This window comes from Chelonia mydas, chromosome 8 (genome assembly GCF_015237465.2).
Source record: "Chelonia mydas isolate rCheMyd1 chromosome 8, rCheMyd1.pri.v2, whole genome shotgun sequence".
In the NCBI taxonomy this organism is placed as follows: Eukaryota; Metazoa; Chordata; order Testudines; family Cheloniidae; genus Chelonia; species Chelonia mydas.
In genome coordinates this window covers 34,363,902-34,390,917 of record NC_057854.1, presented here as the reverse complement: position 1 = coordinate 34,390,917, position 27,016 = coordinate 34,363,902, and the positions used below count along the sequence as shown (strand labels likewise).

General features: G+C 38.4%; 1 protein-coding gene across 13 annotated transcripts in view; it reads right to left on the bottom strand.

Moving 5' to 3' along the window:
* Positions 1-1,058: 1,058 nt before the first annotated feature.
* The window catches only part of MATR3 (matrin 3), a 44,913-nt gene continuing 18,955 nt past the window's right edge, over positions 1,059-27,016 (bottom strand). For 10 of the 13 annotated variants that reach the window (XM_043552725.1, XM_007059173.4, XM_027821635.3 and 7 more), the window contains 13 exons: positions 25,924-25,985; positions 25,226-25,267; positions 22,021-22,121; positions 20,118-20,170; positions 17,456-17,581; positions 16,695-16,820; positions 15,896-16,066; positions 13,403-13,534; positions 9,950-9,993; positions 9,463-9,856; positions 5,340-5,733; positions 4,320-4,441; positions 1,059-2,125 (listed from right to left, as the gene is read on the bottom strand). In XM_043552725.1, coding sequence (XP_043408660.1) covers positions 2,075-2,125; positions 4,320-4,441; positions 5,340-5,733; positions 9,463-9,856; positions 9,950-9,993; positions 13,403-13,534; positions 15,896-16,066; positions 16,695-16,820; positions 17,456-17,581; positions 20,118-20,170; positions 22,021-22,121; positions 25,226-25,267; positions 25,924-25,985 — 1,818 coding nt within the window. In that variant the 3' untranslated portion in view covers positions 1,059-2,074. Of the gene's footprint in view, positions 2,126-4,319; positions 4,442-5,339; positions 5,734-9,263; positions 9,376-9,462; positions 9,857-9,949; positions 9,994-13,402; positions 13,535-15,895; positions 16,067-16,694; positions 16,821-17,455; positions 17,582-20,117; positions 20,171-22,020; positions 22,122-25,225; positions 25,268-25,923; positions 25,986-27,016 lie in introns of those variants that run through there. The other 3 variants (XM_037907563.2, XM_043552726.1, XM_043552727.1) reach the window with 2 other exon arrangements.

Genomic DNA, 27,016 nt, shown 5'->3' with positions numbered 1-27,016 from the left:
TGGGAGCATTTAAATGGATCAGTCAACTATATATGCTGTTAGGAACCAGGTCTCTCCTTCCCCAAAGGCAACGTTCTCCACACCCCCTCCAAAATCTATTAAGAAACAGATTAAACTTATTTTTGGCAGTCAGTGTGTGGGAAAAGTCAAATCCATCACATCCTCCAACTTGTCAATTAATGCACTCCTGGAACCATCTCCCATTCATCTGTTGCCTTTTGCACTAATGGCAGGATAGCTTCTATATTAACTAAATCAATGCAACTATTATAGGATTTATATAGCAAGTCTTATTCAGGGACTTACTCTTTTCTCTTTTTAAGGGGTACGGCCTACTGGCAGAATTGGTGTTCAAACTGTCTTGTATATAGTTGTATTTTACTCTATGTTTATCCATTTAACAATCAGCAATTAACTATTTAATTAAAAAGACTGAGTGCAAAGCAAATAATGTCACAACAGCTTGCTTACTGAAAAGAAAATATGGAAAAATGAATTATTGCAAATTAAAATTTAATTTTGTTTTGACAGCATTTTAGGCTGTGCTATTTAATGAAGATTTGTGCACCCAAAGCCAAGCAGCATTTCACCCTCATATCTTGTTGATGTTCAGAAAGCTGCATACAGTATCAATTCAAATTCTCACTTTACCCAAACATCATAATTCTCACAGAAAACAAGTTGCACCCAATGCCAAGGGACATAAAAGTCTAAAGTATTACTCTTTACATTTCAGCCATTCTTAATTATCTTCATTCATGAAAATCTAAAGGAGTTTGAATCTTAGCATTAATGCAAATGTATTACTTCCAAGAGGAATAATAAATTCACTCGCAGAAGTGCCTAGAACCATTTCACTAAGTGGCATTTTAATTCATTGTGCTGCAGTGTGCGTGCATTAGGAAGGGGAGTAGCATAATGAGCTACTAAATCACACAAACTGTTAAACAAGCAAAATTAAAAACATTCACTAAAGGTTATGAGTTAAATCAGATACCATGAACACACTGGTCTCAACTGCAGTAAACACGTTGCTTAACATGCCAAACAAAAACAAATTACTGTTGCCTAGGTTTGTTTATTGGTAAATCACTTTAGTAACCTGAACCCACAAATAAGCAGTATATAATCAGAAAGACTACAGATAAACACAGATTATACATGCAAATTCCTGATCACATGTCACATGTGCAGGTACATTAATAGCACAGTTCTAGGAATTTGATCAAACCAGTTTTAAAATGCAGGTATGAAAAATTACATATGAAGAATATAAAGATACTTATTTTTTTTACATTTCAGGACTCAAATGCTGCTTTTGCTTATATCAGAGATGTATGACAGCTACAGGATTCAAGTAGCAAGCAGTAAGAGGTCAAGAAAATAATACTGGTCAGAGAAGAATAGGACTTTACATTTCACTAAAAAGTACGCTGTATAATAGAACAGGGGAAAAAACCTATCAAGAACTTAGAAAAAAATCACAAAATTTTAAAGCTGACTACTTACTAATTTTCTTATTATCTAGATAACAGCAATGACATTAAAAGAAACTGCATCCAACATTTTAAAAATGCAACCTTTACATTTAAAGACTTTCCACAGTGAAATGCAACGACAATCTCACACTCCAAATTAAATATATGCTAGGCTCAGACTGAAATCTGGAATGTTCTAGATGAAAGCAATAAAAATACAATACCACGTTTTATTTTTTATTGAAGAATGGAATCAAAATTGAAGGATAACTTTTTGAAGCCTGAAAACAGTAGGTTTATATAAAGTTTGCTTTTTGTACATGAGCTTTCATAGTGGTGCAATAGTTTCTATAGTAGCTTGAAATATCAATTGAAAGAAAACTTTCTTCTGTTGCCATTCCCATATTTTCCATGAACAAAAAATTTCTATTAGCTTCATTTATGTTATAACATTTAACACATGAACAGAGCTATACGCCTACTGTATTTCACTAAAACAAAAGAGTATAGTATTTTCCATCTACTATTTGTACTGCATTTAAAAAAGGTTAACATTAAAAACAAAACCACTTTCCTTGAATCAAGTTTTTTTGCACTTAAGCCTCTTTCTTTTGCCTATGATCTTCTGCCATTTTATCCAGAATTTTCTGTAACAAAAAAGAACGAATTACAACAAAGCCAACCTGATTAGGGATTAATTAAATGAACTAAATAAGACCATAATTCTAAGTATAAAACCATTTTAAAGGTTGATAGATTTGTGAACTTAAATGTATGACATATTACAACGTCATACAATTTACTAACTATGCAACTGCCAAATAAGCCTGGCATTGGGCAAAATATGCCTGGTGCTCTTCTACTGTACCAGATACATAACTGATCCACTGAAGTGAAAACTGCTAGAGCTCCTTTAAAAGTACTGCATTTTCCAGCCGCCTGAAGCTCTGAACAAATCAACGAGTAAAATTTACTTTCTACCTATGTCATACATCAGAGTCTTCATGAACATTTACCCAGTCCATGCACAAATATCTGCTGTACTTGAGAGTCAGTCTAATCTGCGACAGCAGAGAACTGGAGTCAGAAAAAATGGTTGCCATCCCCTGTTCTGACACTGATTCACATATGGCCTTGGCAGTAACTTATCCTGTGTCTCAATTTACCCATCTGTAAAATGGGGAGAATACATATTTACCTACCTCACAGGGGTTGCTGTGAGAATTAGTGCTTTGTGGAGCACTTTGAACAAGCAAAGCACTATATCACTGTCAAGTTTTATCATCTTTATCCACCTTTGCCATTATGAAGATAATGAAACTAGATGTATGATCCAAGATAGAGAAGGGGCATTATACTTATGCAAGTGTTGCTTTCTTTTCAATACTTTATCATTTAGAAATAATCAAGCTCAAATGAAGCTAAAGGTTACTGGCTGTGTGTGGCAGAGAAAGCAAATTAAATGGTAAATTTTGCCTGTAAAATTAGAGAGATAAAATTCTGATAAGACTATTCAACAAGTCACTGGATTTGTTTTTCTCTTATACAAGTATCAATACTTCAGTGTCCCATCATTATGTACTTAACTGCACAAAGCTACGGATGAGGTGGTTTTCTACCCTAAGATTTGGATTGCTCCCTGGATTCTCTCATCTACTCCCTCCTTGCTGATGCTGTGGCTATTCCTCCTTTGCAGAGGCTTCATGGTAAAGGCCAGGTCTATACTACAGACCCCAAGCAATGTAGTTATACCAACTTAAACCCCTCCCAAAGTAGACAGTGCTAGGTCAATGCGAGACCTTCTCCCGCCAACACAGCTACCACTTTCTGGGGAGGTAGATTAACTATGCCAACGGGAGACTCTCTCCTGTCAGTGTAGAAGCATCTTCATGTATAGCAGCACTGTAGTGGCACAGCTGCACTATACAGGAAGACAAGCTCACAATCTAGTTGCCCTTGTGTTCTCTCTACCACTTGCCCCCTTTCAGTTCCTGGTCCAGTTTGAGGCATTCCCACTCCCATAGATGCATCCCCTCCACTGGTAACTCTCAGACATGTGCCTGCTTCCTTCCTATAGAACAGAAGGAACTTATATACAGCTTGGCAATGAACTGAAGTGAAATCAACTAAATGTAGAAGCTTGGAATAATTAATGTGAAGATTTACTGTGTTTTAATAATGGTGGTAATTACTTCTTATCGTGTTAGGAGCACCCCATCCTCCCCCCGACACACAAAGTGTACAATGTCAAAGAGCAGCTCATAGTACACAAGCAGCACTAATGACAGCATAAACACATGTTGTGTTATTGCACAACATTTCACTCAATCAGGAACTCTAATACATGCCCATCAAATCAAAAGTTAGATATATCAACTTCAAAATATGCATAGGGTTCGGAGCACTATTTAAAAAACAAACAAACAAACAAAAAAACCCCTCTAGCTTTGGTCTTGCAGTTTTTGGTCGTAAGCCACCCTCAAAGGAACTGTAGGGACAAGATTCAGTCACCTTTTATTCCTTCTTCAAAACTATTCTAAAGCTTACCTCTACTGCAATCAAAAAGTCCTATATATTCTCAATTCATAGAGAATCATAGGGTCCCATATTTGACTTGTTCATTACGCATTCAAATTTGAACAGAGGCAACCCTGGAGAGGATTAATTTAAAACAACTAAAATTACTGTGATATGAAGCAACAGCTCTTAAGCATGTTTGGATAATTCAGTGTTCTAACTGGATGAATTTGTTTTTGCCTTTCAATGAAGCCCCAACAAATCTAGTCCTTACTCCTTCCCAACAAAGAATCACTTCACTTAAAATGGACAGTTTTACCTTACCTTCAACTTTTGATAATGTGGAAGGCTGCTGCAATGGGTCTTTTTTGCAACATCTTCATTTGTGTAAAACAAGGAACACAGTTTGCAATAAAACCCTGTTTTGGGTACCACATAATTCACACCTAGAGAAGTAAAGACCATAAAGTAACTAATAGAATGAATTAGAGTAATTTTTAAAACCTCAAATACACTGCTCACTAAGTGAATCTTACAGTAACAACTCAATTTGCACTGAACAGCTGCTTTACTTTAAATATCCTTGTTTTTATTTGTTCAAACCAGAACCTGTAGTTAAATATGTACACACTTGCCTTTAGCATGTTTTTGGATTAAAACATGGCCGTTCTATTGGTTCCCTTTTCAGAAAGGTATGCAATGGTTTTAGTTACAATACATAGCATTAATTTCAATACTAGCATATCTACTGCACATTACCCATGTCATGATGACAAATACATGATTTCATATATCAATCTGAAGTAACTCATCACTTCTGAAAGATATTTTGTGCAGTTATAATAGGTCTCTTTCGTCATAATTCCAGGCTGGAGAGAAGCCATTGTCAAAGACTGCATGGGAAGAGTAAAAGGGACCAGAGATCATCATAGAAAGAGAGTGTGAAGTTCTAAAATGAAATGGCAATCTTTGACCTTACTTCAATGTCTACTGGCAAATCTACACTTAAAATGCAGCTGCACTGCTGTAGCGCTTTAATGATGCTTTATGCCGAAAGGAGAGAGTTCTCCCATTGGTGTAGTTAATCCACCTCCCCAAAGAGGAGGTAGCTATGTCGGTGAGAGCAGCTCACCTGCTGACACAGTGCTGTCTACACTGGGGGTTAGGCCGGTATAACTACACCCCTGAGCGATACAGTTATACAGAAATAGGTCTATAGTGTAGACCAGACCTAAGAGCCAGTGCGCACTGCAAAAAATAAAGTTAATTAAATGAAAATGTTACCATAAAGCCCCCCCCCCCCCCCAAAAAGCAGCATTTGAAAAGAGATGGGAAAATTCTTACCAACAGGAACATTTGGCTGATACGGTCCAATTCTATATTCGTCTGGAACAACAGATTTCTCCTGGATGCTTTTTGTTTCCTGTTCATCCTGTGCATCTGTATTTTCATTTGTATTTTTCTCCGTATCCTGGGTTGCTGTGTTGTCAGAAACTTCAACAGTTTCTATCTTCATATTCTCCTCAGTTTTGGTTCCATTTTCCAAGGTCTCATTTTCCTGCTCTGGTTCCTCCATCTTGTCTACCTTAATTTCAGCCAAACTATCATCATTTTTCCCAGCAGATTTAACTGCCATCCCTGATTTACGCAGTTTCTGATGATCTGAGTCTTCTTCATCACCAACCTCATCTAGAGTGACAAAACCTTCCATGCTCTGGGGGAAGCCACCCACATATCGCTGTTGAGAGACAAAGGTTTTTCATGTCTACAACTGTTAATTTACATGCGTAAAAGTATAATTTCTCTTATTTTTTAAGTTACAAAAGAAAAAAAAAGACCTTTTAAATGCTTTTTTTTTTTTTTTTTTTTTTTTTTTTTTGAAGAACCCTGTATTTCCTGCCCCCAAAGCTACCTATATTCTTCAGAAACACTGTTCAAATCACATGAATGGGTATATCAAATTGCTTATTTTTTGCTTAATTTGTAGAATACTTATTTTATTTTGAAGTTTCAAAGTATTTTAGCCTCCATTTAAAAAATATTTTATTTTGCCAGGTTTCCACCTGGCCTTTAGTTTTCAGCTTTTTGCACTTGCTTCACTGGATTACGTTGATTCCTTCACTGCAGTAATTTATAAATTATTCAGATTAAAAACAATTGCAATTTTAGAATGGTAATTTTAAAAAAATAAAATTTATCTTTTGTTTCTCTGCAACAAAGTAATTTAAAGATATTTACAATCTGGAAGACATTCCCACTGGATCCTAAATTTCAAGGGTACCTGAAGGTACAAATTAAAAAACCTGAAAAGGTCTGAGGGGAGAAATGAATAAAGTGCTGATTAGAAATGCAAGGCTTACCTTACTATAAATAATCCAAGATGTACCTACCTAGCTTTTTACTGAAGCTACAAGCTAGCTAGGTTATACATACTATTTCTTTTGTTTATATGCAACACACTATTCTTAATAAACCTTATTTTTAGCATGGTCACTAAAGTCTGCCCTCGAAGGGCAGACAGACAGACAGACAGACAACCTTCTAAACTCATGAAGCAGCTGGAGAGAAAATTGTTCCTATGCTGGAGCACTGAGTTGAAGCAATCTCCTAAAATGTACCACTGAGATACTGATAGCAGTCAACAGGGGCACAGAAAGCCATCACACAAATGAGGTGGGGAAATCAAAAGTTACAGCATGTTCGAATAAAGGATAAACAGTGTTCTCTAAATCAGGGTGGACGGTTTTAAATTTAAGCGATTTTAATAATGATTTAAACTGGTAAGCAAGAAATCTTGATGCAAATCAATTTTAGTCTTGTTTTGTATTTTAGTTATTTTCCTGAAGAAAGGTTGTTTCTCATTGGTTGGTATAATTTGGAACTTTCTGCTAACCAGGAAGATACGCTATATCTATAAACGTTTACTTAAGCAATTATATAGCTTAACACATTTATTCAGATTCTTAATTTTTATTATTATTTTTTTTGTTAGAAAATGGTAACTGATGCATTTCCTATTTACTAGACGATTAGTATGTGCAGGTGGCAGAGTCCCTATCGGTGCACCAGAGGTTGGTCCTGGCAGGAGTCATCAGGATCGGAGACCTCCTAGATAACGACCAGGGAGACTGGGTGGGTCCCCTTTGCGCTCACTCAGCGCATGGTGCTCTCCACCCTTCTAACTCCCGAGCATGTACTTCAGGAGGTGACGGCAGCTTTGTCGTCCATCTCTCAGGTTTACCTTGAGTGGGTCCTGTAGCAGGGTGCTCCCCACCCACCCTACACCCCAGGCCCTCTGGATCTCTTTATAGGGCCCTTGCCTCATGAGCCCCCGCCCGGCCGTCCCACCCACCCACCGTGAGCCGGCTGCGCGACCTGTAGCCGGTTCGCTTTTGAACCGCCCCACGGGCACACCTGTACACGCTCATGGCTCCATACTCTCCATTTCCTCATCCTTGTGCCCCAATGCTAAGTGGTGGAACCTATTGCTACCTATTGAGGGTGAGGAACCCTGGTGGGCTAGCCTATATCCCACCTTAGTCCCACAGCCTGCCAGGTATATTGGTTGGCGGCTCCTTCACGGAGCCGTGAGCACGGGCATTTACCTAGCACAGTTCATCCCCGATGCCTGTCCCTTTTGCGGCCTGAGGGAGATCCTCGCACAGGTTTACCTTGAGTGTGCCAGGTTACAGCCCCTTTTCCGGCTCCTCCTAGACTTACTGTTACATTTCTGGCTGCATTTCTCCCCCAACCTTCTCATATACGCACACTCTATCCATGGCACCACAAAGTCGTGGAGCCTCCTCATCAACCTCCTCCTAGCAATGGCCAAAGTGGCCATCTACACCACCAGGGAGAGGATGTTGGCTGAGGGGGTTCTCTGTGACTGTGAGGCCTATTTCTGATCCACCCTCCGTTCACGCATCCTGGCAAAGTTCCTCCGGGCAGCATCTGCTGGCTCCCTTGACACCTTCGAGAAGAAGTGGGAGCTGTCTGCGGTTCTCTGCTCGGTGTCCCCTTCAGGTTCCCTTTTTTGACGCTTTCACCTTCACAGCTATCAGTGTTATTTTTTTCTGTTGTCCCCCATAATTATTTGAATCCCGGGCTCAGTGGATCCTCCCCACAGGCTGCGGAAGGGTCCTTTAACCGCGGGTGGGCCTGCGCCCATCCACCTCCAAAGAACCCCATAGAACTAGATGATTCATTTTACTTGGGATTTTGACAAGCTATATTTCAATTAAAATTGCACAAAAACAATAAAATTTTTTGTTTATTAGTTAAATAAAAGTACCTTAACTGTACTGGAAACAAGGAAAAAAATCAAAGCACATTTAAAACTAACTGATCTACTAAACAAAAGTAGTATCATATAGTTAGTGAGATGAACGGATTGCTTCTAATCACCATGTCCTGCAAGTGTTTAGGACTAGATCTCAGCCTCACATCTCTCTCTCTTTCTCTCCATAGATTGGAAATGGGAAAACAAGCTTTCCTGCTTTTACAACTCTCAGTCTTGTTTCTCAACTCCGACTGAACTAGTCATTTAACTGAAATGAAGAAAATATTCTCTCTGCACCTGCAGAAGAGTTTACTACTTTTAAAAACTGGTTTTAGCTCTTCAAACTCTAGTTCCAGGCACTTAGCCAGTGATTCCTACCAGTTCAGTGGTTTGACTTTGAAAGTTTGGCAGCAAACATGGCCTGCTTGGAATTTTATATAATATTATTTTAATAGATTATATTTAAGGCTACGATTCTGGCATGGAATTTTTTAGTAAATGTCATAGTATAGATTGGAGGTGTGGGGAAGAGAGAAGACAAGTCACAGAAAGGTCAAGGGATTTTGAAAGATGAGACCTGGAGAGGTGGGCGGGTTTGGAGAGTGAGCCTGCGTCGCACACCCTCTCCAGTGGTTGCTCTTGTCCCACAGGGCTGGCCCTGCTCCCCACTCTGGGCTGCTGCAACCTGGCACCTGTGGCTGCAGCACCACTCAGGTTTGGCCTGTCCACTCTTCTGTGAATGGAGATGGAGAGGCGGATGGGCCAAACCTGACTGGAACTGCTACCCTGTGTACCAGGTCGCAGTGCTGTTCAGTTTCACAGACCTTATTCAAATTCAAAATTTCTGTGACCCTTCCCAGGACAAAATTGTAGTTCTAATTATACTATGTTTACAACTTAATATAGGTTATCATGTCAAATGGATTTAAAAGAAAAATGTATTAAAATAAGATTTTTTTTTTAATTTTTATCCACCCTACTTTTAATACCTGATCTCAAATCAGCATCATTTTCTTTGAGGTACTGTATTTTCTTCACAGAAAAGCCGAACACAAATTGTTTCTTTCCAGAAAAGTAGGAGTGGGTGTTTGTTTTAAAGTCCTGCACAAAAGAATTGGAACTATGTGGAGGAGCACAAATTAAACAGATATGGTTGCTCCCTATCCATACACCATGCCATTGGATTACCTTTTTAAGTTTTTTCTTTGCTGCTGGGGGCGCGCCAACATTTCCTTCAGTTTTTGTGGTAGTGTCATCTGCTGCATCCTTTTTTTCTTCAGCAGCCACATCACCTAAATTAGCAACATCAGCATCATCTCCTGCTGAGCTGCCACTTTCTAGCAATGCTGCTGCTTCTTCCTCATCTACTAGCAGCTCATCTTCAGATTCAAGAAGTAAACTAGGTTCCTCTTGGTCTGCCTGTTCACTGCCTTTTGCAGCTGATTTCTCAGCATCATCATCATCCTGTTTCTCCTCTTTATCTTTATCTTCAGCACTGCCGCTTTCAGTTTTCTGAGTTCCATCGGTCTTAGATTTTTTATCACTCGGAGAGTCTTTACTATCTGGAGAATACGTTCTCTTTCTGTAGGGGAGAAAAATATTTATCTTCATTATGTTTTAGTTTAACTATTTCAATTCAGGATTTTTAATAAATTATATTTAAAGACAACATTACCTCGCTTTATCTTTTTTCAATAGTTCAACTCCTTTGTTGGGAATCTAAAAAATAAAAAAAGCTTTCATAAGGTATAGCAGGTATATTATGTATTAACACACAGTTGTTACAGGATTCATTCAGAGCTTGAATTGCACCTTGGCTGCTCAATTCCATTGGCCATGTTCGATGTCTTCACCTTTCTTCAAGACACTCTGGAGAACACTCCAGTGGTGGCTCTCCCTAGCACCAGAGGTGCTGTTATATTAATTAAGTAGTCTTATTAGTTGCCAAACAGATGGCTTAAAGGCTTAAGAACTGCAACATTACTTTCCTTTTAGTAGCAACATTCCCTCCCCACTGTCCACACCTTTGGTCTATTTTCTTCCCCTTCTTTTAAAGGATACGTCTGCACTGCAACAAACCGAACCAAAACCAAAATGAACAAACCAAAACCAAAACCACGGCAGTGAGTTTCAGAGCCTGGGTCAGCTGACTTGGGCTTGTGCTATGGGGCTAAAAATAGCAGTTCCTACTTAGGCTCTGAAATGGTGAGTGGGAGGGTCTCAGAGCCCAAGCAGGAACATCTACACTGCCATGTACAGCCTTGTAGCACGAGTCCTGCGAACTCAACTCAATAATGCTCAGACTCGCTGTTGAGGCTGGGGGTTTTTTTTGTTGTTTTTTTGCGCTGTAGACATAGCAAAACTTAATTTTTCAAAACTGCCTTTCTGTGCAATCAAGTCTTTCCTTTTAAACTGCAGGTGGAAGTCCTGAATTATAAACTGACACTTGAATGTGGTATAACACTGGAAATCTGTTATTGTATTGGTTACCTATATGAACTTGGCACAATCCATTACACCGCAGGAAGTGCAGTGCAGGGCAGATAAACAAAGCCACCATCTCTATTAGTCAGATTTTACACAAATTATTCATTTTGAAGAGCTCAGTTATGAACAGCTTGATCCTTGCCATCCAGTGCCTCAAAACTCTGCATTAGCCCTTGCACATGTATCGCCAGTAGCTGTTTATATTCTTCCCTCCACCCACAAAATACACACATGCAATATAATGGAAAGAAAGATTTGGCCCTTCTTCATGTACCCTATCTGCAAAACAGAGAGGCAGGATATGCAATCAGAGAAATTAAGGGGAAAAGCCTTGTCAAGCTGATTTTTACAGCTCAAACAAGGTATTTAGATGAACGAGTTTCATTTAATCCTATCTTCTATTCAGAGCAGACTTTAAGAACTTTTAGTAATTAATGTGAATTTTTTTTTAAATTACACATTGCAGCCTTAAATTACATTTACTGAAAAGTGCTCAGTGCATACAAATGTGTTCTTGAATAGGTGCACTTCCAGGACAACATTTAAACATATATTAGTCACGTAAATGTTCAGAAATTTGTCAGTGCTTCCTGTATAAGAGTTTTGAAAAAATAACCAAAATCCAAATTTAACAAAAAAATTGTTACTGAACACTTGACCCAAATGTCAGACTGAATTGATTATAGAGATGAAGTGTTAATCACTACAATAGCTTTGTACTATAATATTTGGCAATGACCCATTAATTTTATATATGGGTCATTTTTTGAACTTCACAATTCAAGTTTCTTAGATGAATTTGCTGCTATATGTTTTACAGAATCCTGTGTATTAAAGTTTCTAGTAACAATCCTTGAAAAGTGGACTTTAACCAAACCTACCCACCAACCCCCCCCCCCACTTTTTTTTTTTTTTTTAAACAAGTCTATACATGTCCTCCCAGGCCCACTACCAATGCTGAAACTACCCACTGCAGAATTTTGCGTTTCTGTTGTGTCAGCCACCCACTCCTTTATTCACATCTTTCATTCTTTGGATCAGGTGTGCCCAGGACTCATGGGGGAGGCTCTTTCAATAGAGAGTGCAAGGTCTGCCGAGCTTGTACTACAGAATTAGCAAGGAGTCAGGTAGAAAAAGAAAACCTGCTAAGAGTATGCAAGGTAGTTATCACAATCAGCCCAAGATTTAAAGGTTCAGATCAAGATTTGTGCTAGTTCTTATGTTCCTATATTAAGAATTATAATCGAATGGAGAAAGTCTTAGTTTAAAAAAAAAAAACGAACACCCACACACATTTGAATTCTATCTAAGCACTCCACTGCCCGAAAAAGCCACTATTTTGTAAGCCAATTAGAGTCCCTCTCTTTTTGGGAATAATAAGAATTGCTACTGCAAAGTTGGTTTATATTACTTAAGAATCTATACAAACACATCCTTTTCATGAACAAAAACTCATGAGAAATTAAGCCACCTGCAGTTAGTATTAATCCCCTTAGTCTTGCATCCAACATAATATAAAATGTAAGTTTCAATACTCTATCTTAAAATGCAAAAAAAGCCCCAAATAAAATCTTCTATGTACTAAAGAGATATTTAGAGCACAACATAATGAATACAACTTCCAACTGTGGAAATCAAAGGAAGGAAGTCAAGAATGAAGTAGAAGGAACAGGTGGAAGAGTAGATAGGTGTAAAGTTAGAAGCTGGTGGACCATTTTGAGGAAAAAATAGTTAAGAGGACATTTTGAATAGGATTCTGACATGAAAAGGAGTAACGAGACACCATATTCAACTAATTCATCATCTTCTGCTACCCTTTTTAAAAAAAAAAAAACAACATTTAGAAGCAAAAAGAAAAGGAGTACTTGTGGCACCTTAGAGCTAACAAATTTATTTGAGCATAAGCTTTTATGAGCTACAGCTCACTTCATCGGATGCATGCACAAGTACTCCTTTTCTTTTTGCAGACACAGACTAACACTGCTGCTACTCTGAAATTTAACAAGCAGAATCCCTTATTTGTCTGTAGCAATTAGTCACTTGGAGTCTTCACACAATGCACAGTTCACCTGTGGAACTCATTTGCCAAAGGGTGTTGTGAAGGCCAAAAATATAACTGGGTTAAAAAAAAATTTACATAACTACATGGAAAATAGCCATAATGGCTAATAGCCATTGATGGATATAAGCCTCTGACTGCCAGATGTTGGGACTGGATAACAGGGGACGGATCACATGATAATTGCTCTGTTCTGTTCATTCCCTCTGAAGCATCTGGCATTGGCCACTGTTGGAAGACAGGCTAAATGGACCATAGGTCTGACCCAGTATAGCCATTCTTATACAGAAACAATCTACCAGGGGAACCAAGTTTCTTGTTTTTGCCAGTGATGCAAGCACACCATTTTCATGATGTGCTACATCAGAACACTGAATACTGACATACTGAATACTGAATACTACACTTAAAGGGAAAGCATGAACTGGAAACATTCAGTTTACAAATGGCTACATTCTTATATAAACAAACTTGATAATTGCCCTGTAATTATTGTTACTTACTTTCTCTCTCCCCTCGCCCCACCCCCCCCGGCCAACAGAACATCTCAACTTAGAGTTTTCATTTTAAAACAGTACCTACCCTTAATACCAGCTTCTTGTATTTTTCAGACAAGTCCACCTTCACACATCTGCCCTGGAACCAAAGTGCTTTGTTTGAACAATGCTCAACCATAGCCAAAGCATCTTCTCTGGTTTCCATCTCTATGAAAGCCTAAAAAAATTAGAATACATATAAAAACTATAGGAAGTGTATGTAACAATGCTATTACACAAAGTTCTTTAAACTAGAACATGGCTAAATCCTACAACTTTGATTTCACTACTTGATGTTTCAAAATGAGTATCTCCAGTTTCTACACGCTATCAACCCAGTTTTACATTATACTCGTAACACGAACCAGGTGCACAGATGCACTCAGTCTTTGCAGTAAGCAATATTTTCACTGCAAAGAAGTTCTGAAATTACACGGCAGGAGCCCAGCTGATCTGAAAGTCATCTTAAAGACAGTGTCAATGTATCCCTTCTTTGAAATCTAATTAAATGATAGTTCGTAAACAGGAAACGCCCTCAAGTCAATAACCGTATTCTGTGCTAAAGCTAAATAAAGCGCTGAAAGGCCTACTCAGACTCATTCCATTCACAATTTCTGGAATGAAGTGTTAGACAGTTGCTCTCCCACAAGAGCTCTATGATGGATGGATCTATTCTGTTTAACCTGGATAAATTTGCTGGGGAAGACAGTGAGGCAGTTTTGGCTCAAGTGTCATCAGTTCACAAAGGGTATAGCTTTTGCATCAAACTCGGAGTGGGTAGGATCTATGCAATTTTAACATGCAGCTGAGATGAGGGTGATCTGGTTATGGCTCAAACCAGATTCCATCTGGCTGGGGAAAGCAACTAGAGAATAAAGTAGGTTTGGTACCTGCCCCCATTAGTGAGGGGGTACCCAACTTTGACCAAAACATTTGCAACATTTTAAGAGGCTTCTGAATCCCCAGAAGAGCACTGAGTGGCCTGTGAGGTTTTTGACTTCTCTTGGCTGTGGACCTTCTGACAGGCATCCATGGTTCTTTCACTTCCTCAGTGGATTAATGTAATACATGGCACACTGCTACACTGGAAGTTGACTCAAACTTATTTCCCTTCACTTAGCAGTATCAGCAGAAGAATCTTTATATCACAAGTGTTCCAACAGAGAGCTCTACCTACAATTCAAGGTGCTATTGGAAATATAAAGTTCTCTTTAAGGGAACTAAAATGTCCTCTGTGATTTGGGTACTCATCCAAGAAAACCACCTCTCCTTCACAATCAATCAATCTGCTCAAGCACTCAACGTAACAGCTGTTAAATTTAGAAGTCTGGGGGGCTCCTCAGAAGGTGCTTTCAATGGAAAACTCTCAGCTCTGGAATTTGATTTACTTTTTTACCCCAGAGCCAGTGTGATGACCATGGTGCAAGGCTGATCTGCTTACAGAGCCTCTTGCTTGTTGATGGAAGTATGTTTTTATGTTATTGAGTTACACTTTTGTTTGTGGATGGTGTTATATAAAAATTTTTGCAGTTTTGTTTTTGTGCTTGTGTCTTGAGATGGGACATTTTAATAAATTAAAAAACTAAACAGTAATACATCAAGCTACATACTTAGCCAGAAAAACAGGAACAGAAAAAAGTATATTTGTAATAAGCAGCTAACATTGCTGTTGGATCTTTAACTTCTTTTCATTTTCACTGTGCAAATTTAATGTGTCAATGTATTTTGGCATCTAACTGCCTTAAAAAACCCTCCAGAGCTATTTAGCTTGTAAAGACAACAACATTTACCATCAGAGCTCATAAGTACCTTGAAGCAATTGCTCACAATTTGCTGTGCATGCACACATACATGTTCAAGCTTGCTTGCACCCATTTAATTAAGAAAATGTTCTAATCTACTATACATGCTTAGTATGCAATTTTCAAGCAGATTTGTGAAATCAAACCCAAGGGTAACTGCCATATCTTTAGAAGGAGTGAGGGAGTAAAACGAAGGGCTTTTTATTGTTGCTATGTAATTACTTGTTAAGCTTCTTATGGGCAGTCTATGATTGGCTTTTGATAATGTTTTTAATCAATGCAATGATCCCACAGATTTTTACCTATATAGGAGCTAATTAAATATTGTACCCAATACTGCATAGTTTCACAGAACTAGGATGCTTATGAGTTCCTCTTCTTCTACTAGACGCATTTACTGGGAAACAACTCCTATATTTTGCCATGTTCTCCAGTAGTTTCCATATCCATACTGAATCAGAAAAGAAAAAGATGGCAAAATAGAGGTATCAATCTTCAAGATCAAATGTAAACGATTTATTCTGCCTTGAACACTTCTCCCTACTTCAAAAACACCACTTCAAGTTAGTTTTTGAGATATTCAGACTATATCCACTTTGGAGCTCTCACAATCCATTTAATCAAGTTCCCAACTTAAAATCTTGAAAATCTCTGGTTTCTTGCAGGCAGATCTATTCAACTTTCCACTTAATTATGCATGAATCAACTCAGTTATGTAAGTGTCTAGGGTGAATTACCTGGCTTTTCATTCTCATCAGTATGTAATTCTTTATTTTTCCATATGGCTCAGCTAGTTTGATTACGGCATTGTCAGAATATCCTGAATGAGGTAAATTACTGAGGTGAATCACGCGACCAGGTTCCGGCTTTGGTGGCTCAGTTTTTTGGTCAGGCTTCCCTTCTGGTTTCTAAAATTAAGAGTTTGTGAAACCTTAAAAATAAATACTACATAAAGTCTGACATTTATATAATAAATAAATAAATAAATAAATTAGACATTGATATTAAAGATTAAGTTCCTGATTTTATTATATGCATTACAACTGAAACATAAGGCACCAATTTTGTCATGGAGGTCGCAGAAGAGATGGAATCTGTGGCCTCCGAAGACCTCTGTGACTTCAGCCCTGGTGGCTGGGAGCTGCAAGGTCCTGCCGCCTCCCACGGGGGACAGGGAGTTGAGGTACCCCCGCAGCTCCTCTCTGCTGCTCGGGAGGGGACAGGGAGACCCTGGAGCTCTAAGCCCCCATTGCTTCTGGGGGCCCCAGACCTCCCAGCCACCCCGCAACTGCCCAGTCCCTTCCCAATTTATCATGGATATTTTTAGTAAAAGTCAGGGACAGGTCACAGGCTTCCATGAATTTTTCTTTATTGCTCATGACCGGTTTGTAACGTTCACTAAAAATATCCATGACAATCTTACCCGTAAACACAGCTAAAAACAAATTAATGCAAAAACTAAACATTAAGATGACATAACACTGAATATATTATATTGATTAAAAATAAGATTTTAAAATGCAAAATTGAATTTACCTTTATTCTTTTATACTTATGGGACAAGTGCACTCTTACTGGCTTGCCAAATACTAGAGCTGGTGTTGTCATATAATATTCCACTGCAGCCTGGGCATCTTCAGTAGTGGACATTTCAATAAATGCCTGAAATTGTAAAAATTTATTTCTGCATTTATTTCAGTAATACTCTTTTAGGAGTGAATACTTTGTCTAAGAGCTTGTGCTGTTGAGTGCCTCTCTGGCAAAAGAAGATGCACTTTTAAAGAAGTGCAGTCAGGAAATGCAAAAGTAAAAGCTTTTTACAGTAGCTTTAACTGGCCCCATAGAGTTAGGTATAAATTGCATATAGCATATTACTTAGGTGTACACCAAATATGCTCAGGACAAATTAGTGTTAATATAACTTTAAACAAAGTTATAAATTTAAATACAAGTTAAATATAATGTTGCAGAACACTCTCTCGGTGTATTTGATTTCTGTGTTCCAAGGGGGAAAAAAGACAAGACATTAACCCTCCTTCCCCTTAGCGTTCACCTCCTAAGATAAGATGATACACAGTATATTCCAGGGAACATGGAGAATTCCAAGAACTCATCTGGTCTGAGAACAAGCAAAAAATTTCAATCTAAATAACTAACAAGGATTTGTAACGTAAGTGGCTTTGTAAACTAAGAGTGCTCACTTTCACAAATGCTGTAAAGTTGTCTGGTGTTCACCGATACCAGTGAAATGTTACCCAGAACTAAATTATGCCACCAAAAGATTTAAATAAACTTACCTCATTAATTTTGTTTAGAATCAAATGATTTGTAATTATTCCAAATGGCTCAACAAGCTGCAGCAATTGGTACCTCAAGTTTTTCCCTCTTTGAAAATCCATAATGTGAACAACTCTGCTTGTTTCCTGATAAAAGCAGAAAGAACTAACTAGTAAAGTTTACCAGTAGCATGAAATGAAATAGCATGTCAACTAACAAAGACATTATCAAAGGATTTCAGCCCCCAAATTTGACCTAAAATTACCAAGGAAAATAAGAACCATTTTACCAATGTCCTCTCTCCAGCCATAACTAAATGCATCAGGGCAAGACAGGGAATTCCAAGGGTACGTAAGTCAATTCTGTACACCAAAGAAGAAGTTTATTCTGATCCAAGATGATGACTGTGACAATCTGGGGATAAGTCAATGTCAATTTATGAATTTCTTTCTGGTTTATGAATTGCATTTAACACTGTAGCCCTTCAGTGTGGATTGGAACAGCTATTTTGTAGCAGGAACCGACTGCCTGGGAAGCTGAAATACAGCCTTCAAAATTGAACAGAAGAACTGTGCTGCTACTAACATTTACTTTTAAAGACTCTTTGCCCCAGCAATCTCATCGGGGGTCAGAGCAAGGAAAATCCCGAGCAGAAGAACAAAGAGGTGTCACAGACTGCTTTAAAGGTGACATGCTCTCTAAGCGAGGGAGTCATAACATCCCCAGAAAAAGACGACAGGTGGAGGACTGGGGGCAGGAGGGATTTTGCCATCCCCCAGGGACTCTCCAGAATGGTGAGGACTCAGAATGAGATTGTGTTCTGGCGTTTTTTGTTTTGCCTTAGATTTATAAGCTCTACTGTGCCAAAGAGTAAAGGGCATGGGTTTAAGAAGTTCCCTGCAAAGCCTGTATTCCTTGCTTTAACTATCACATGTTCCCCAAGGGTTAAACTGTAAACCAGAGACCCCACAGCTGGGCGGAACTCTGGGAGAACATGCAAAACAGCTGGAGAGGCTTGGGAGGTCTCAGTAATAGCTTCAAGGCCTAGGGCAGTTGGACTGTGGAGTCCCTTATCCCAGGGAAAGGGACCAGACAGGGAACCTGCATCCTAGAAATGTACTTGAGAAGCCAGATCTAGAAACAGTGTCTAGACACAGCCCAGACCCACATGGGATAGAAAGTTTGGGTCCATTTAACAGTGTGGTGCCCATTCACTTGGTGGATCGTGACAATGATCATAGTAGGTGGTGAAACATGATGACTGATAGACTTCGTAATTTTAATCCAAAAGAGTATACATTAAATATATTCTTACCTTTTTAAAAAAAGATTTGTATATTGGACTAAGCTGTTTGCTTCAACATCCAATACAACTTCGAATAAAAATAAATCTACCCTGATACATTTTAAAGATATTTTGCACCCCCTCCACCAAAAAAGTAAGTCTGACATTCCTTGAAGCACGTGCAAGATTATTATCCCCTGTGCAAATGAGATTTTAAATTAAAATGAACTTTTGAGCATAACAGTAATGACTGTCAATGAAAATTGAGATGTACAGCACCAGCAGCACAGAAACAATTTAAGTTTCTTACATCAGTTTGCATCTGCTTTAATGGTGATTTAAAAAAAAATAATATCAGAAAAATTAGTGCATTTGTGTAAGCATTATGTGATGTACAAACAGTCAGACCAAAAAAGCTCAAACAATGGAGAACAACATTCTAATGTATAGATGACCATGTCCCTCGCTGCATCTCAACCTAAAACTGACTTATGTACTAGACTACACCACTCAGAAATGCAATGCTTGAAGCTTCAAGGAATTTGGAAAAAAGGCTTTTGAATGTTTTGGTCAGGTTTGTCTTATTTCTTCCCTCTTCTGTTTCTCAGGTGCCTCTCACCAAGGTATGTAACTACCCAAAGGGCTGAGAAGTGATGGTCAACATTCAAACTCTCTAGTCTTCGTTGTAAAACAACAGAATAGCATGAGGAACCTCTCTTACAAAGGAGTTATAAACCTGTTTTTTCAAGGTTTTATGGTTAGACACGATCAGGCATAATATGGCTAAGGGAAATGCAAGCGGCGTCTCAATATCAACCCTGAGAGATTACCTCAAAGGCTGTGTTTGTCTCCAGGTTTCTTCAATTCTTGACTTCTTTGCTAAGACTACAAACAAGATTTCCACTTGGTACCAACAGCAATGAGGTCCGTATGACTGTCTGGTATGTGGACGAAGTACCAATCTATTTTACAACAGCCAGCAAATCACAACCGTAATGACTGTCACTATCAACTTGTACTGTACTCAAGTGAGCTAGATATGAAAGATTCTATAAAGGAAGTTTGGGTCCAATGGCCAAACTGGACTGGGAGTCAGAGACCTGGGCTCTATTCCTCGCTGCGCTACTGACGTTCTGCATGATCTGTAAGTCACCTTTCCGGGCCTCTATTTCCCCTACCATCCATTTAGACTGTAAGCTCTTTGGGGTCGGGGTTACCTATTTGTGTACACAGCACCCAGCACAATAGGACCATCATACAAATAAAAATAATTCTACCTCCCAAAGACATCTAATTCCCTCCTGTCGAATATATTAAAATGGGCAAGCTTCATATCAGTGTAGCTGGATATTACTGTTTTGTAAAGCTGATTGTTAGAATAATAATGTAATACTAACCATTCTGTCTTTCTGCATATGTCGTGGTCCTGGCATGTTTCCATTTCCAGCCCCTTTATATTAGAAATTAAAAGTATATAAGCAACACTTAAATACGTTATGGTTACTGTTGACATTTCATCTTTTAAAAATGTAACAAGTTAAAGATCACTTGTAATGCCATAACGTGAAGTTATTTGTCAAACATTTCAGATTACTGTAAATGTATAAAAAAATCAAATCCACATGTAATATTTTACAGTAAACCTTAAGAAGCAAAATCCATGGGTTGTGACCCAAAATTGGGGTCACCAGAATGTGTCAGTGGCCCAGAGGGCTGGTTCAGCTCCCTGCTCTGGGTGTTGCAACCTGTGCACAGAGCCACAGTACTATTCAGGTTTGGCCCAGCTGCCTCTCTATCATGACTTGGGGCTGGCCTGAGCAAGGCCAAATCTGAGCAAGTGGCACTGCAACCGTAAGTATCAGGTCACAATGCCACCTGGGCCAAACCTGAGTGGCTTAGCAACCCTGGAAGTCACAATGCCCAGCGCAGGGAGCTGAGCCCAGCACACTCTGCAGAACAGAAATGGGAAGAAAGCAGTTGGTTTCACATTCTCCATTTAGCACCGGCACCCCTCTCCCCTGCCCCCACAAATGTACCCCCTGCCCAGAAGCCAGGACACACCTCACTTTCCATACCCTGTGTCCCACTCCCCAGCCCAGGTCTTTCAAATGTACCCCTCCCAAACAGCCAGGCTATCCGTTTTATCATCCCACCTGTCCTAGTCCCCAGATCTTCCCCTATGCACCCCCAGTTCCTTCCCCAAGCCTCCCCACTTTATCCCCAGGGCCCTAAAATCCTCCCATCCCTTACCCTCTGCCCTCCCAGGGAGCCATGGGGGGCTGTCTCAGCTTGCTTCCTCCCCCAGTCCCAATTGCTGGTGGGGAGTACCCAGGTTTTCACATCTGGCTGGAGAATATGGAATCTTAGTGCCAAGCCCTGATAGACCCCTAGCTGGGGAGGAGGCCTACACTGGGTCTGGGGGCATGTTGGGGAGTGTCTGGGTCACAACAGGCCATCAAGATTTACAAATGGGTCCTGATCCCAAAAAGGTTGAGAACTACTGCTTTTAGATATTGATCCAGAGCACACTGCTGAAGTCACTTAAGTTATGCATTGACCCCAATAACCCAACTGGAATTTAACAGAACTGCTATACTGAAAAGTCTCCCATATTTATTTATATGTAAATGAGCTGAGACGTTTTATTAAAGTGCAAGAAAAAAAAAGTTAGTGTAATGTTTTGGTTGAGAGTTTGGATGCAAACCTCAGAATTATGACCCTACAGCAACACTGATTCTACCATACTGCATATATTAAGGAATAAATTAAAGTAAGTCTGTTAAGTAGTTAGTTAAGGCTCAAAATTTCAGCTTATGAAATTTCTAAGTATGAATGAAAAGAAACTAATGAAAGCATTAGTTCTCTTTAAAACATTTTTCTGCAGCGTTTGCAAGACAGATATGCACTAACAAGATGCTAGACTCTCGAGAATGACACCCAGAAAGATAGATTGTCTCATCTACTTTAATGATTCATATTACTTGAAGTGGAAAAGTAAACTATAAATGAAAGGTAGGGGTTTTTTTTTGTTTTAACAATATACTGTTTTAGTAACAAAAGAAAAGTTTTAACTATTTTTAAAGTTCTTGAGTTTTTTAATCTGACAGTGCCAACTTCAAACAAACTCAAAATAAAACTTGTGACTACGTTAATGTTGCTGTGAGATCCTTCAGTTTCCTTAGCTAAGTTTTGACTCTCATCCTGCATAGAGTTACATGTGTCATTTAGTAGAACCCAACATTTCAGATAACCAGGAATTTGAGAGGAGTGCATTGAAAAAGATTTGTTTACTTATGTTACCTCTTGGCCCAATTGGCGGTCCAAGATGAAACGGAGGTGGTGGAGGCCCCAAAATTCCTGGTGCAGGATTTGTAGATTGCTGCAACATAGACCGATCACCCCTAGAAACGTAGATACAAAACAAAGCATATTAACCTTTAAAAGAAAAACTTTTCACTAAGCCCCTAGAAAAGTTGTGTCCACATCACAAATACATTTGATGCCATACCCCTGAGGGAAAGGAAAATTACAGCTAATTCTAGAAACCTCCCAAACTCACAGTAAGCTTTTCTACAAAGTTTGAAGAATTTAGCCAATTCCCAGTAGCCAGAGAATTAATCCTGAAGCAAGAGACAGACCCAAAAGATGAAAAAAGAACGAGGAGTACTTGTGGCACCGTAGAGACTAACAAATTTATTTGGGCATAAGCTTTCATGGGCTAAAGCCCACTTCATTAGATGCATGCAGTGGAAAATACAGTAGGAAGATAGATATATATACACACAGAGAACATGAAAAAATGGGGGTTGCCCATGTTTTCTGTATATATCTTCCTACTGTATTTTCCACTGCATGCATCTGATGAAGTGGGCTTCAGCCCACAAAAGCTTATGCTCAAATAAATTTGTTAGTCTCTAAGGTGCCACAAGTACTCCTCATTCTTTTTGCTGATACAGACTAACATGGCTACCACTCTGAAACCTGTCACCAAAAGATGAAGGTCGCCATCTGCTAATGAAATCCAGGGACAACACATGCTGAGAAGCTTTGAGAAGGTGGAGGTTGGTGGGATTTCTAACAAGGGTGTTACTGGACCCTGTCTTGGAACTTCACCTGTATCCGCCACCTCTGGTTAGTTGGTGTCTGAAGAACTCAGGGGGAAAAAACCCTGTTTACATTAAGAAGATTCTTTTTGCAACCATAAGGGCTAGAAAATAGATTTTTTTAAAACAAAATCCTAAATCTGTTAATGGTTTAAGGCCCTTCTATGCATCTGGGAAAGCTTCCTCCACACAACCCAAGAGTGGATTTTTAAAGATGTTCTTTCCTACATATAATGTTTCAACAATAGTCCTGTCTTAGGACGTACCAGGGATAGCGAGCAAGTGCTGCATCACACGAAAACCAGTACTCTACTTCTTCCAATGGTATGTGTTGTCCATTTATAGCTGTGATAGATCATCAGATGTGTGGTGGTATAAAAGCTTAACTGGCACTTATATGGGCTGAGCTGTATAAATCAGTAATGTCTACACTATTAATATTATTACAGCTAAATATAAAATTACCACAGTAATAATTAAAATGTACTTCTGCATCTTTATTGTATCAAGTTGTATACAGTTTAAAGATGAATTACTTGTACTAGTAGTTTAACTAAGAATTAAGGGGAAATTTGTAAGAATTATGCTATTTTAGCAGCTAATAGCTACAGTATTCATGATTGGAAGATTACAAACACAATATAATATATTCACCACTGCAGTGTGAGCACCCTAAACTCTACATATTTGTATGTCTAGGGGAAAAGATTACTGAAAATGAAAAGTCTTAACATTGCCTGATCAAAAGAGCAACCCTGAAAATCTTCTCTCACAGAAGTTTTCAGGTGTCTGGCATTTGCCTTAGAAGTCTGATCATGAAGTTTTAGCAAGTCTGCCTACTCCTTAGAAAAAAAGTAGTTTGTGCTTTATTAAAAAAAAGTTTGTCCAGCTTCAATCTAATCATTTTGGGACAGTGAAATTTCCAAGATAGAAATTGATCACATTCTTCCCATGCTCCACATCTGTGATCATTTACTGAAGTCATGATCTGACACTGAACTCCAAATTTGAGATTTGGATTCCTAGGTATCAAAGGATTTATTAACCATTTTTATCCCATAGGTTTTATGGCAGGATTACTTCTCAAAATCTGGCAATTTTATAGCTAAGATTTCAGTTTTAGTGTAATGTACTTTAAAGGCAGATACTTTCCTAAACAATGGATTTCTTTAATTATTTTAGGCAAATATTTAGTTAGTTAAATAAATATTACTTGATCACCATGTAAAGCTATTTAATAATGAATTATTTCAAGTTTTCATTCTGCAATTTATTATTCCCTATTCTCTGCACAAACTCCTCCAGAGTGAACATGAAGGAGTGAAGGAAACAGACATCAAAGCAGATAAAAATCAGGATTATTTTTATAAATCAAATAACTTAAAAATCACTTTTTTTTTTTTTTACTTATATGCTGCTAGTTGTTTACTTTCTTCCCCTTTTTAGAGTCTTAAATTGCTAAAGTGGCCATTTATATCTAATTTTCTAATCATTAAAAAAATTACATAATATCCAAAATTCTACTAAAGTTTCAAACTTAAAAAGTTCCTATTTGCTGAAAAAGAAAAAAGTCTAGAGCCTCATTAACATCCTCACTGTAAAAATCACAAACTCAAAATTGATAAGCAAAAAGCCCATGCTCTATTTGGAATCAGCATCACCTTTCCATACACTGAACTTCCACAAGTCAATGACCTGATCCTGGTCCCACTGAAGTCAATGGCAAAACTCGCACCTATGACAGTGGTGCAGGATTTAGTCTTCAGTGCTCCTACGTCATTTAGGCTCCCAAGGGTGAGATTTAAAACAAACCCTAAAAGCAATCTTTAGATTCCCATAAAAGCAATTAAGACTATACTTAATTATAAGCAAAAGTAGTCTTGTTGAAGTTGGAATCACCGCTTTCATTTTCCAATATTTTAGTAGTGGCATTTAGTTCTCTCCAGCTACCGCCAGGATTTATAATATAGTTCATTATAAATTTTTATCTAAAGTTGCAATAGCAAAAAAATTCAGATTCATTTTACAAAAGCCTCAATCTGATTTAAACAGCTACACTCCAGAAAATGTCTCTGTTTCCTAGATATAATTACACAAGGAGAGCCAACTCAGTTGAATCAGTGCTGCTTTTCAGCTGGTATAAAGAGCAGTCCACCCACAAGGAAATTTGGACAAGTATCCAGATAGGATAAAACTTTAAAAAACCAAAACCCTGCACTCTGTCCTATACTGTGTGATAGGAAACTGAGCCCCTTTGTTCTGACACACTGAATGATTTTAGTATTTCCAATATTTGACAAAGTTGAAAAAAAATGCCAAGTTTTAATTACAATCATTTCATTGCATTATGTACTTCCAATATAAAAGTAACTTGTATTTTGCATTGTTCATGTTTTACTTACATTCCATGTCCAGAATCACTATCAGGATTCCACTCTGGATATCTTTAAATAAAAAAAGGTCATTTATAAGAAAGATATAAAATTGGGATTGCAAAGGACAGGATCTACACAAAACTACTGCAAATTCACATTTTTCACGGGAAGCAGGAAAACATGAACACATTGTACAGGAATAATTTGGATAGCATGATTGGCAGCCATAAAACAAATGCAATTTATAATAGCCATAAGCACTTTAATGCTAATTAGGAGATTAGGTGGGGGGGTTTTCCAGACTAGGAAGTGTATTGTACTTAAATATCAAATATCTAGCAATAATCTGTAGTATTACAAACAGGAGAGGTTTGAGTCTTCACTATGTAGAAGAGACTGAAAGGAGAACCTCTTGGAAGTTCGCGCTACAAGCACAACTAGGGAATATTGCAAGAAGTTACAAACATTGAACACCTGCAGCTGGCACTGTCTAACATATGTAAATTGTAAGGACTTAGTAGTCTAAATTGCCTTTCTCCAGCAAATTTGATTACTTTTTGGCCTGGAGATGCTTAAGGGGAATGGCTAAAACAAGTTTAACGTATGGTCTTTTCAGTGCACATCAGGCAAATTATTTAAACCTGCTCTGTAAAATATAGTTAACAGCTGTTGAATTCTACATGCCCTCATGCCACAAGAATGCTTAAGGTATTTCAAACTCATACATTTCAAGAAGAAGCTGACAACGTCGACTGTGGGTTGCTCCATTGATATGGTGGTTCCACTCCTGCAGTAAAGTAAACAGTTACAATTAACAACATAGGATCAAATATTTTGTAACAAAACATTCCCTCTGCACAGCTATGTACCTACTCTTCTATGCAGAGGTATTTAACAAATATTTGTGCATAGATGCTGAAGTCTGTTTGTAGTGCTTTAAAGATACAATGAATTTTGACCTACCTTAAAACTGTTATAACCTGACAAAGTGTCCTCTGGAAAATGTCCTCTGGAATCTAAGGGCTTGATTCTGGCTTCAGATATCCAAAGCTCATCATGAGAAAATTTGCTAGAGTATGCCTGCAGGGAGCCCAAGGTTTTCCTTTCATAGCCTTGAGATTTTTTCCTAACCCCTCTGCTTTACACCTCAGACCTTCAAAGACTACCATACTTACAAATACTGCATTCAGTAGCACAAAACCCAGAAGACAAAAAATTGTAAGGAATTCAGAAAAGAACAACAAAAATCATTAAGGGGTTAGAGGGACTGACATATAAGGAAAGATTACAAGAACTGAAAGTGCATAGCTCGGCCAGACAACGACATTAGGGAAAAATAGAAGTGTACAAGTATTTGAAAGATACAGACACCAAAGAGAGGAGGGACTTGTTTAGGATGATAATTAGGACTAATGGAATTAAATTAGGCAAAATAATATTTAGGTTAAACATCAGAAAAAGTTTAATGAAAAGAACCCCTAGAATGTGGAAAAGACTCCAAAAGCCAAGTGGTAGAATCTTCATTTGCTTAGGTCATTAAAACAGGACTTAGTTTATCAAGTAAAAGACCATATTTTCCAAAGCTTTAACAGATCTACCAGACAACTACTAGCCAGAGTCAGATACAAAAGATGAGTACTGGGGAAGGGCAGAAGGGTCTCACATCTATCAGGTGCAGAGGCAACAACCTGATGATAAACCCAGTACTTCAGTTTGTGGGAAGAGGGAGGTTGCTGGGATTTCTATAAGGAGGCTATTCCTAGATCCTATCTAGGGGTTCAATTTTCCATATCAGCCTCTGAGAAAGTATCTGATAAA